Source organism: Carlito syrichta, unplaced genomic scaffold, assembly GCF_000164805.1.
Source record: "Carlito syrichta isolate Samal-C Ts95f unplaced genomic scaffold, Tarsius_syrichta-2.0.1 Scaffold92603, whole genome shotgun sequence".
Taxonomy (NCBI): Eukaryota; Metazoa; Chordata; class Mammalia; order Primates; family Tarsiidae; genus Carlito; species Carlito syrichta.
The window spans coordinates 83,348-95,937 of NW_007036699.1; the positions used below are offsets into that span (position 1 = coordinate 83,348).

The 12,590-nt window shown below is 37.4% G+C and overlaps 1 protein-coding gene across 2 annotated transcripts in view; it reads right to left on the reverse strand.

The window, feature by feature from the left end:
• The window catches only part of BLMH (bleomycin hydrolase), a 43,230-nt gene that overhangs the window by 14,820 nt on the left and 15,820 nt on the right, over positions 1–12,590 (reverse strand). The window contains exons 7-10 of one of the 2 annotated variants that reach the window (XR_002482067.1): positions 6,159–6,314; positions 5,163–5,321; positions 4,989–5,056; positions 3,855–3,922 (exon numbers count right to left, since the gene is read on the reverse strand). Coding sequence is in view for 1 of the 2 variants with exons in the window: in XM_008060047.1 (XP_008058238.1) it covers positions 3,805–3,922; positions 4,989–5,056; positions 5,163–5,321; positions 6,159–6,314 (501 nt within the window). In the remaining variant the exon portion in view is untranslated. Of the gene's footprint in view, positions 1–3,804; positions 3,923–4,988; positions 5,057–5,162; positions 5,322–6,158; positions 6,315–12,590 lie in introns of both variants that reach the window. The other variant, XM_008060047.1, reaches the window with a different exon arrangement.

Consider the following 12,590-nt stretch of genomic DNA (forward strand, 5'->3'; position numbering starts at 1 on the left):
GTGCAGTGGCATGCTCACAGCCACCGCAGCCTTGACCTGCTGGGCTCAGGTGATCCTTCCGCCTCAGCCTTCCAAGTAGCTGGAACTACAGGTGCGCGCTACCACATCCAGCTTATTTTTTTATTTACTGTAGAAATGAGGTCTCACCAAGTTGCCCAAGCTGGTCTCGAACCCGAGCTCAGGCAATCCTCTTACCTTGGCCTCCCAAAGTGCTGGGATTACAGACTTGAGCCACCGTGCCCTGCTGTGGAGAGTCTTTCAATGCTTTTGCCCGTTTCATGATGGGTGACTTACAATCACACCTGCCTACACCATGTTGAGTGTTCACAGTTTTTGACCCAAAACAGCATGACCCCTGTGCCACACCCACCTATTCACCGGCTCTCATCCCGAGCAATTTTTTTTATTGTTTCCCTGGAAGAAAAAAGTCCTCAGAGGGAAATGTTTTACTGATATGGAAGAGGTGACACAAAAAGATGGCAGAGGCACTAAAAGACATCAAAATTGGTGAGTTCAAAAACTGTTCTGAGCAGTAGAAAAAGCATCTTGATAGGTGTGTTGCATCAAAAATAAGAGTACTTTGAAGGTAACTGAAGTTTAAACATGTAAGAATAAATACACAATTTTTTATAACTAAGTTTCGGTTTTTTGGGGGGTTTCCCCTCATATAGTTGGAAACCAGATTCCCTTGCTGAAGGGTCATGTGATTTTAGCTCTTCTGCAATCATTCAGAACAAACAGCCCGCTCTTTACAGGCATGAGGCACATGATCAGGGTCAAATGTTTCCTACTATGACTAAAGGGCTACTCCAATAGAAGTGAAATTTTCATCCCTTGGGGGTAAAAATACAATAAAGCTAACAGAGCAATAAACACTATCTTCTTTACACTCTAGTCTATACAGAAGATAGGCATATAAAAATGCTACTTGGCTAAGAAAAATGAAATATATTAAATTCCTAAGAGCAGTGAACATCATTTGAAGCCAGGGTCTCTTGCTTTTAACCAATCAGTATTCTTTGCAAAGGCATTCCACTGTATTTATTTTAGGAATAATACTAAGACCTGGTCAGAGTTTAAAAACAAAACAAAACAAAACAAACACATTCTCCTCATACTGCCTGATTTTCTCCTTAGGGAAACCAAGGAATGATACTCTCCAAATGTATCCTTTTACTGATTCAGTTACACAAATATTGAATTTGATACAACAGAGACTGAATAGCAAAGCACAAGTTAAAAAAAAAAAAAGAACACAACGAAACATTTTCATAAGAAAAAGCCCAGCAGTTCTATTGCTCTCCCTCTTCTATCTTCATTATTAAAATATGCTCAATTTTCATCTTCTTAAAGGGAAAGTGATACTCATCATGATAACCTTCATTTATAGCCTTTACTATAATGACACAGAGAAGGATAAGAGGAAGGCTTCATTTGAAAGAAGACTTTTCTCTTTAATGTTTACCCAGGACATTTGCTGATGTCAAAACAACTTAAATTTTTGTAGCACGAGAAGAGTGCTGACTCCTGTATTATCTCCTAATGATTTCATCTGTCAACTCCCATTTGCATATAACCACAGGATGAGTCTCATCTACACGGGATTTGACTCCCTCTGACTCTGCTAACCTGAACACACTACTTCTGGCAGTTTTCTTGAATCTCAGTAATTTTCAGTCTCAGAAATAGCTAATAAACAACAAACCTATAAGTTTCAAACACCTTACTCTTATAGCCCCAGAAACCTTCAAAACCATACCATTTTAAAATACACATTCTGGAGCTGGCATATTATATGTCTGTTTTGATTTTCTACTCCCCTCATGGTAGTCCATCTTTACTTTCCTTTTAGATGTTTATATTTAATCTATATTACCTGAAGTCACTTGTTATTATAAGTGCAAAAATGTTTCCTATTATTCCCCTTGGCCAGTGAATTCCTGCAGTGAACCAGATCAAGTTGTTCTTTGGGTCATTTATAATTATAAAATGGTAAAACCAGGACCTCCCTTATTGGGATTCCATGAAACCAGCAACAAGTAAGAATATTGAGGAAATATAGCTACTAGTATGTATTTATCTCTGTATTATTACTAAAATGTAGTTGAAACTCATTTCAGTGGTCAAAACCTCTAGTGGAAGAGAAAAATCTCAACATAAAATTTCAGTTACAATAATGCAAATTCTGCTTTATACAATTAGTATGCAATGTAGCTCCATTTCACTGAGAAAATACACCATGCCAAAGAATGGAAGTTCCAGAGAAAATGACACGGAGTATTCAAGATTTTTTTATTTCTGAAAAATAGGAATACCCTATAACAGAGATGGAAATGGTAAAACGCTGAACCTCTCTTGAAAATTACATGTTTTTTGCTTTTTAAAACAACCCTTTATATAGTTTAAAAGTTTGATTTGAAGGTTTAGTTTAGTTATAAATCCACTGAGCTTTATAATACAGCAGATTTAAGCATATATATATGAATAAGTTATTTAGTAGCTTATTCATGGAAAATTCCGTCTAATATTTTGCCCCTAATGTCAAAAAGGTACCCTCATTTAAAATTACTTCTTATAACTTAATTTTGATTTGTTTATAATTCAAATGTGATAATTTTGTTAAATTGTGTGATAAAATATTTAAGTCACCTTTTGCTATTTTGAAATGGCTTTTCCTGATCTACAAAGGTAATACAAATTGTTCTCTACACATTCTTCTGGGTAGCCCTTGACAATCTGTTCCTTAGTGTGGGAGTCTCACTAACTATAGAGCTGACATTATCAAGGAATGCAATGATGAGGACGCTGGGGGGTTGGAAGGGCACCTTCAAGAGAAGTAGTTGGAAGAGATGAAAAAAAAGTACATAAAGAAAACACTATTCTATTCACAATTTTGCCTAGAAAGTACAAAAGACAAATCAGGATTTCTAGGTAGGCTAGTTAGGAAAATTAAGCATAATAATATGCTAAGGTATTTATCAATGTTTTAATAATCATAAACCTAGTGAACAGGATAGCAAACATAATTTTCTATCAATCTATTTTCTAACACAATATACACAAGTTAGTTATTCTGTGACTGTCTTTCCAGTAATTAGGCTAGAAAGAGTATTTTTGCATGTGGTGGTAAAAAATTGAAGTAGTTCAAAGTTTTCCCTTCCTTATGCTCCCTGAGGCCAGGGAATAAAATATCCATTTTACAGACTGGAAGTGGGGAGCTTATTTATGAAAAATAAAGTTTTAGTTGTTTCCAAACAATGTGTCCTAGAAAAAGTGATATTATTATTCAGAGAATTTCATAGAAATTCAACAATACTTTACATCCCATTTCCTGAGGCTCTGCGTAAATCTAGTGATGGGCATGGGCATGGAGATCACAAATTACTGTTATTGACATTTTATTGAAGAAGAATCTAAAGGACAAATGAAAGGAAGGTAAATCTGAACACTGGTCATCAAATGTGAACACGTTCAGGGCACATTTTAATTCCTTATAAGAAGTTCTCTTTTCCTAAATTCCCTTGCTAAGGTCTCTTCACATTAAGACCTTCCAAAGTTACAAAAATGCAGTTACTTCCTTACTCCCTGCTGACCCAAATTCTGCTCCTCATGGAAAGTTCTTATTTTTATTACTTTTGAGTATACAGCCAAACTCCAAGTGATGCAGGTACAATGCCTTACTTGGAAGCTAACTTTTAACAGAAATCATATACACTATGAATGAAGCTCTCTTGGGTAAACAGTCTGCAGGAGAATGTGGATCCATCTGTGCAAACACTGCAGCATGCATGCTGAGGGTCATACCTTCTCTGAGACAGCAGTGAAGGTCATGGCGTGGGTCATAAGTGACTCACCAAAAGTCAGTCTCTCCGCTTTATTCATGTTCTTCAAGGAGACACCAAACACTAACTCATGGTCATAGCTGTAAAAAGAATGACAGTACAAAATCAAAGGACTACAGTCATGGGGGGAAACTGGCTTCTGGATGTAAACAGAATACAGAACAAACTGAAGGGGCTCTATAGCTACAAATACAAATGGGTTCTAGCTGTAGCTCTTCAGAAAGAGTATGGTCCATGCATAATTTTTTATCTCAATGGGATTTCATTCTCTATGTGTCACAAGAGTACGCAGGAAAATATGAAATGATTAAAAATAAATTCTCCATATCAAAAGTTGACAAGATGAGCCTGCACTGTCATTTTGGCAAGAAAACTTTTAAAAATAATTTTAAAAAGCTTATGAATGAAGCTCTCTTGGATAAACAGAGTTGGTCTCTTTTGATCTGGTAGAACCAACAAGTTTCTGAATTCATGTAAACCATTGCTGAATGTGAAATTTAAATAAATAATGTGAAAAATATTGAGGAGTATTTTGAAGATTTTAAAAAAACCTCATTAATTCCTTTAGCAGATTTATTTTCTCTTATTGTTAACTATCAAGAGATTTACTCAACTTCCTACAAGTAACAATTACTTATAAGTAACCCTAAAATGGTATATTTTAACAATCACTAAATCTTGTATGATTTAGTTTGCAAATGAGCTTTCACTGTCATAAATGACCAGGAAGAATGCTTTAAAGTATACATGCAAATTAGTCCTACTTGTCAAAAAGATAAAATACAAAGAAAGATAGCAAGCAAGAGTTTGGAAAATCTTTCATTACATTCCCAAATGTACTGACCAGATTTACACAGTAGTCACTTATTTTTTTAAGTGTCATTCTCATAGAGGATGGCTTTTTAGGAACGACCAACAAGTTCTACTTATATATGAAGTATGATCTTGATCTCCTGGGTTAGAGGATTTAAGTACGTGGAGTTTCTGCTATGAGCCCTCAAGCTCTACAGGATGCAAAGAAAGACACCTACTATGAGGCCAACCTTAATCTTTGGATGAACCTTGGCAGAGTCATTTCATACCAAAAGTGCACTCCAACAGCAATAACCCACAAATAACTTTCTATTGTAAATTTCTTGCACTCACACATTCATGTCACTGAGGCCCAGCTTGCCATTGAAGTGTTTTCCAACATCACAGCCAAACCACACAGCCTAGGAAAAAAGAGAAGAAAGTCAACATAAACCCTATCTTCCTATTACACCAAAGAAGTAAAAGATGTTTTAACCCCAGTGTGGAAGACACAAAAACAATACCAACCTCTCCATCTTTGATGGAAGCAGCAACCATCTTTTTCAAGAGGTCAATGGGCTGGTTGTTGTATAGAGTTTTTCTCCCTCCAACCATATTGCTTAAGTAGTCCACTGTGTAAAGTTTGTTGTACTTGTGCTGGGGCCTAGGGTCATTCACTAAACAAATCTATTGAGATCAAGAACATGAAAATTAGAGAAAAAGACCAGGAAGACACACCTCTCCTCTAGGTTCATATGTTTGCATCAAGCTCATTACCTCTGCCTACAAGAATAAGTACTAAGTCACACTGTTAAACAACAAAGAAACAAAGTTGGCAAAATACATGTGCGAGAGGTCCCTATTTGTTCTAATTAGTGTGAAGGATACATTTGGGACCTGTATCTACCTGTTATTCCCACTAGGAAGAACTGCCCCAACACCAATCCTGAAAAACTGTATGTACTGAGTAAGGCAAAATAGAGAGCACATCATGACAAGACCACTGCATGACAGGCTCAGCACCTGGCAATGCCATTTGCTTGGAAGAGAATCAAGAAGTCAACAAAGGAAGGAGGCTCTGGTCATCCTATTAGGCAGATGAGGAAGACCTGAAGGGAGCAAGAAAAAAAAGCATAGGACACTGCTCCCTTCAACAAGAAAGTTCCCAGAGGGGACCCCAATGCAGAGGTACTCTGAATTCAGGATAAGAAACACTCAATACACTTTTGTTGTCTTTGCATTTGAGAAAGATTCTGGGCCCAAATCAGGGAAGTATGTGGGGATTAAACTGATTGCTGGCCTATAGTCAGAAAAGTCTCTGAAGAGGAACATTAGGGAAAGGTGATAGATGCTGGCATGACTGACTTTATTGGGTATATAAAAGACTTCAAAGGAAGGGAAAAAAGTCTGTTTACTGTCTAGTTTGATGATCATGCATGTTAACCCAGGAATATTATGCCTTTCTCTGTAGTAAAAACGTATTTGAAAACAACTGGCCAGTGATTGCCAGTGCCAGTCTCCAACCTTATCTTCCATATTGAAGAGTGGTTTGACATGTTCCCTGTAAAACTCCAAGGGTGATATGGGGCCAATCCTATGATAGTTTTTATCTTTGTCTCGATACTCCCAGGTGAATGTCTCTGGTGGATTACCCAAACATATGCATACCACTCGGAATATCTGAAAGAGAGAAGAAGAGATAAGTGATGCTATGGAGAAATGCTATTGTTTACCTCTTCATTTTCCTTACTCTTAGGAAGCACAAGAAGTTAGTGGTTAATTTAAGCCAGAAATTTCACAAGAAAGCTAACACTGCTTCAAAAATTGTAAAAAGCGAATGTCTAGAATTTGGTATCAGTCAACTTGTGAATTTTCAAATAAACACTCTGAACAATGCAACTCTGAAGTGTTAGTATTTAGTACTTAGAACTTGTCCTGTAAATTAAACTTCCTTAGCTAAAAAACTGCCTACCATTGACACCCAGAAAGATCTGGGATGCTGCTCTGCTGATTATTTTTCAAGTGGCAAATAATGATATATTTTATAAATGGATTTCCTTCCTTTTATGCATTGATGTCTTAGATTGAAACAGGGGTCTCTACACGCAGAGAAGTCATGAACTTTGGAACACAGAACCTGAAGGACAATGCCTGCTAGGCTGGGTGCAGTGGCTCACGCCTATAATCCCAGCACTTTGGGAGGCCGAGGTGAGAGGATTGCCTGAGCCCACAGGTTCGAGACCAGCCTGGGCAACTTGGTCAGATCTCATCTCTACAATAAATCAAAAAATTAGCCAGGCATGGTGGCACATGCCTGTAGTTTCAACTACTTGGAAGGCTGAGGTGGAAGGATCACCTGAGCCCAGCAGGTCGAGGCTGCAGTGGCCATGAGCATGTCATTGCACTCCAGCCTGAGACTCCAACTCAAAAAAAAAAAAGCACCCATCAAGATAATGCCTGTTAAAAGTATTATTAGAAGAAGAATAGGGTGACATTTTTTTGTGTTGTAAGACAATAACATGTTTTTTAATGATGTCACAATTCCTTCAGGTTAACATAATTACAATATAAGGATGTTTTATATTATTTTCATTTTCTAGAGATACAAAAGTAGAAGTAAAAAGAGATATACCTTGTGCAAGGAGAGAATACAGAAAGTGCTTCCTCTTCTATATCAAATTTCCTTATGTCTTTTAAAAAATATAACACTATGATCTGTCTCTTCCTTCTCCACCCCACAGCCACCACCTTAATCCAATCTCATCACCTACTACCTGTATTATTTGCATCACACATTTAGATCTACTATTATATTCAAGAGACATGGATCTTACATTTATTAAGTGTGCCTATTTTGTGCCAGATACTATGTATCTGCTGGGTTCACTTAATTCTCATAATACCCTCCACTTCCCTTCCCCAACCCCCAACTATGTTTTTTCAGAAGGGATTGAGACTCAAAAAAATCAAATTACTACTTAAGGTCACCTAGTCAGTAAATGGCAGACCACAATCTGAACTGAGGTTGCATACTCTCCCCACCCCTTCCCCCCCCAAAAAAGAAAAAAAAGTAATGCTCCTTGGCTATAGATTTATTTTTTATTTTATAGATATGTGGGGTACAAGTCAGGATTAGCTACACAAGCAGGATGCAAGCAGGTGAAGTTTCAACCTCCAACTGACCCTTACTTCCCCCGGTTTAGGACCAGGTACACTCTGTGATACTACATGCCCCCCCCCCCCAATCCCCTGGCAATGTCCAGCAACTGCCAATCCTTCCCTTGTGCTAATGTGATTAATGTTCAGGTCCCACTTATGAGCAAGAACATTCGGTATTCAGTTCTTTGTTTCTCTGATAGATCACTAAGTGTGATGTTTCTACACTGTTGGTGGGAATGCAGGTTAGTTCAACCTCTATAGAAAGCAGTGTGCTGATTCCTAAAAGAACTAAAAATTGACATTCCTTGTGATCCAGCAATACTTCTCCTGGGAATATACCCAGAGGAACATAAATTGTTCTATCAAAAAGACACCTGTGCAAGCATATTTATGGCTGCACTATTCACAATAGCAAAAACATGGAACCAATCATACTGCCCATCAAAAGTGAACTGGATAAAGAAAATGTGGTATATATACACAACAGAATATTATGCAGCCATAAAGAACAAAATCATAGAATTTGCAGCAAATTGGATGGAGGTGGCTATAGATCTTAAAAACAAAACATTTGCTGACTGTCTACTGTCTTGTACTACAATCTTTGACTACCATATCCCTTAATTCTCTCAACAAAGATGGTAGATATGATCCCCATTTCACATATAAGGAAATCGAGGTTCAAAGAAATGCCTTTCCTGAAGACACAGAACCAGTAAAGGGAAGAAGGATTTGAACTCAAATCTGATTTTAATGCTGTTTCCAAAACACCATATATTTACCATTTACTGTAACTTTCTAGGCTTTATATAATTTCTCTCTTACTAAAAAATTATAAACTCAAAGATAAAGACCAGATACTAGATATTTTGTGTCCCCTATAGTATCTAGAACAGTGCTGTGCACATGACCTGGATATACCAGGTGATCTGAATATTGTTTCATTCTCCCTATAATTTTAAAAGCACCACTTTCTTTGTCACTTCTCTTATGAAGAGCCAATGATATCTTCCTGTTACCTCCCACAACTTTTTCAAACTCCATGATCTAATTTCTTTTTCTTACATTTTTACTTAAGCATAACATAAGTTCAGTAAGTGCACAAAGTGCATAGCTCAATTAAATTTTTTAACATGTGTATACAGCCATGTAACTACCATTCAGATCAATATATAGAACATTTTCAGGGTTCTGGAGGTTTCCTGACCCCTTTACAGAAAATACTGCCTCAAGATAACCAACATGTTGACGTCTATAACCACTGCTTAATTTTGCCTATTCTTTTACTTCATATTAAAGGATTCATAGAATATATTCTCTTTTGTGTCTGGCTTCCTTTGTTTGACATAATGTCTGAAAGATCATGATGGTGCTGTGGGTATGAGTAATGTGTTCTTTACTGCTGTGAGTCTACTATCTTAACAGAAGCAGGTTAAACTTACAGATGAGGTTATGCTTGCCTGTCATTTGTTTTGTTCTGTTTTCCCAGAGAGAACCTTCCTTTGTTAGGATATACTGTATGTTTTATGAGCCTGAAAAACTGGTCCACAAACCACCTCTCTTTTAATGTTTTATCATTCTCACATTGGTTTCTAGCACAGAAAAGAAGATCAGGGTATCATATAAGCAACTGTAATTGAGTTACTCTAGCTATGGAGTAATGATCTCTGTTTGGGATTCACATGGAACAGAGTTATTTTGTACTTGCTCAGCACCAAGGTTACAAATGGCAACTTTAGGTATCTGTCATAATAAGGTAGACATTGCTACTGGTAAATATGGTCAAGACAAAATTAAAGTGTATAGTTAGAATGTATTTAGATTAGGAAGGTTTTATAAACTTAAATGACGTGCATTTTTGACTAGTAATTGTTGTCATACGTTAATGTATACATATTAGTAGAATCATTTTTATTCGAGAGTGGTAAATCCAACTTAAGTCATATCCCAGTCAAAAAACAAACAAATGGGGGAAATAAAAAAGGAGGGGAGGCTAAGGCCAGGCCCAATAAAGATTAAGACAACTAAGTAAATTTGTTTACTTTTAAACATACTCTAAAGTATGAATGATAAAGATATGTTTACACCTTAACTATGCATTTGGCTCTATCTGAAGTAAAAAGTGTTAAGATCTTTCTTCTCCTAAATGCATTAGAGGAAATCAGCATTTCTGCCATCTTAATGAATTCTACAGTGAGTCCTTTTGCAAGATAATACTCATGTCCCATTGCATGTATTCTATAAATCTGAATTTTATTAAAGATATATTTAAGGCATAAATAAGGATAAGGGTGACATTTCTTTCTCTTAGATTCTAGTAAAACTTTTTTTTTTTGAGTCAGAATCTCACTGTCACGTAGGTTGACGTGCAAGTGGCATGCTCATGGCCACTGCAGTCTTGACCTGCTCATGGCCACTGCAGTCTTGACCTGCTGGGCTCTGGCGATCCTTCCACCTCAGCCTTCCAAGTAGCTGGAACGACAGGCATGTGTCACAACATCTGGTTAATTTTTTAAAAAAATTTATTGTAGAGACAAGGTCTCATCAAGTGGTCCAGGCTGATCTAGAACCCCTGGACTCAAGCAATCCTCTCGCCGCAGCCTCCCAAAATATGGGATTATAGGCATGAGCCACCGTGCCCGGCTAAATTCTAGTAAACTTTCTAGTATGAGACATGTTGCTTTGTTTTATATTATTTGTTTACGATGACTATAAATTATCCAAAGTCATTCACATTTAAGCAAGTTTGTAACACTTTTGAAGAAATATTTGACTCTGAGCCAAATAACAATAGTTAGTTAAATAAACTCTAGTTTAAAAAAAATTCTCCAAAGTATAATCTCCAGGGCCTCCAATACTATATTTTCCTGATAAGAGACTCTCCTGATCTCAAATAACATTCCCTGGCAGTGGGCTTTGAATAGGCAAGTCTGCTCTCTGGTGGGCAACACAGGAGTGTCATTTGCTTCTCCCAAGATATACTTGGGCATTCAGGACAAAAAGAATACTAGACATTGAACGCCAAGTCATTACACAGAATTGAATAAACTAAAAGTATGATCATATTTCTCAAAATATAAGTACAAATTAAGATCCACAATTAGCTCATTTAGAAAAATACATTTGTGAATTAAATGAAATTGCCTACTCCCCATCCCAGGACTTCCTTTCCTTCTCTCCTTGATTTTTCTCCATAGCACTTTTCTTCAGCATAGTTACTTCTTATATATTTTATCTGTCTTTCCCTACTAGAATGTAAACTACAGAAAAGTAGGGCTTCTTTTCTTTTTTGTTCACTGCTGAATCCCCAGTGCCTAGAACAGTGTCAGGTAAATGTGTTAAATAAATATTTGCTGAACACATGATGTATACTTGTGATTTTAAACCAAGCTTAGTGTCAGAACCAACCTGATTAAAACAAAGACAAGGAGGTGGACTCAGAATATGGGCTTTCCAAAATGCTGAAAAGCTGAAGGCAGAGATATATGGCTCAGTGAAATCTGGGAACTGATTCTGTTTTTCCCCAACTCCTCAATCTAAAATGATATGGCTTTACGTAGCCAAAAAGAAGAACAAAATCATGAACTTAACAGCAACATGGATGGAATTAGAGCTTATAATACTGAGTGATCTCTCACAGAAACAAAGAGATGAGTATCACATGTTCTCACTCATAAGTGGACCTTGAACAACTACCATGTTACTGTAGGAAAGGGACTGAAAGTAGCGGGAAACCGTGGAAAGGGGGATGTGGGGGGATAGCTGGGATTGATGGTAGTCGATATCTACCTGGGGAAGGGGGGGGCACACTTCATCAATAAGGGTACTTGTACAATGAACATCTGTATACCTAACCCTGAATTGTATCCCACAATTTCAAAATAAAAATTAAAAAAGAAAACAAAAACAAAAACAAAAATGATATGGCCTGATTGATTTTGAATTTGGTTAGAATAGAAGTAGCCAGTACTTGTAATTATTCTCTTAAACACAGATCATTAGAGAAAGTTCTCCCAAAATTGTGATATGAACCCCAAGTATAAAAGGGTAGTGGCACTGCCTAAATTTGAGCTCAGTTTTTTGATCCACAGAGACCCTTCCCTTGTACCTTTGCAAGGAAGGGGTCATGGAAAGCTATACTGAGATATGCTGCATCTACAATTGAATCTTGGAGCCATCTGATTTCTGATTAAGATTTTATATCCCTGGCAAGTTAAATCTTGGAGCCATCTGACTTCTGATTAAGATTTTATATCCCTGGAAATTTAACCTACAACAATGTGCATATGTGTAGTCCTTTTATACCAACCAATAATCCATCAGAAAAGCTGCAGTGAGGTCAGAAAGGTTCAAGTCCTATTTCTAATTTAAATACATTTTTTAAGAAAGCAGAGTGTAAATTATAAAAAGGATCTTACTTCTCAAGTCTAATTTTTTTTTTTTTTGAGTCGGAGTCTCACTCTGTCGCCCAGACTGGAGTGCAGTAGCCGCTCCCAGCCACCGCAGCCTCGACCTGCTGGGCTCCGGTGATCCTTCCGCCTCAGCCTTCCGAGTAGCTGGAATTACAGGCGCGTGCTATCAAGCCCGGCTAATTTTTGATTTTGCTGTAGAGATGAGGTCTTGCCAACTTGCCCAGGTGGGTCTCGAACCCGTGGGCTCAGGTAATCCACTCACCTCAGCCTCCCAAGGCGCGGGATTACAGGCTGAGCCACCGAGCCTGGCTCAAGTCTAATTTTATAAAAGAGCCCCATTGTAATTGGTCCCTAAAAATACTTTCCCCTAGTGGAGAGATCGACT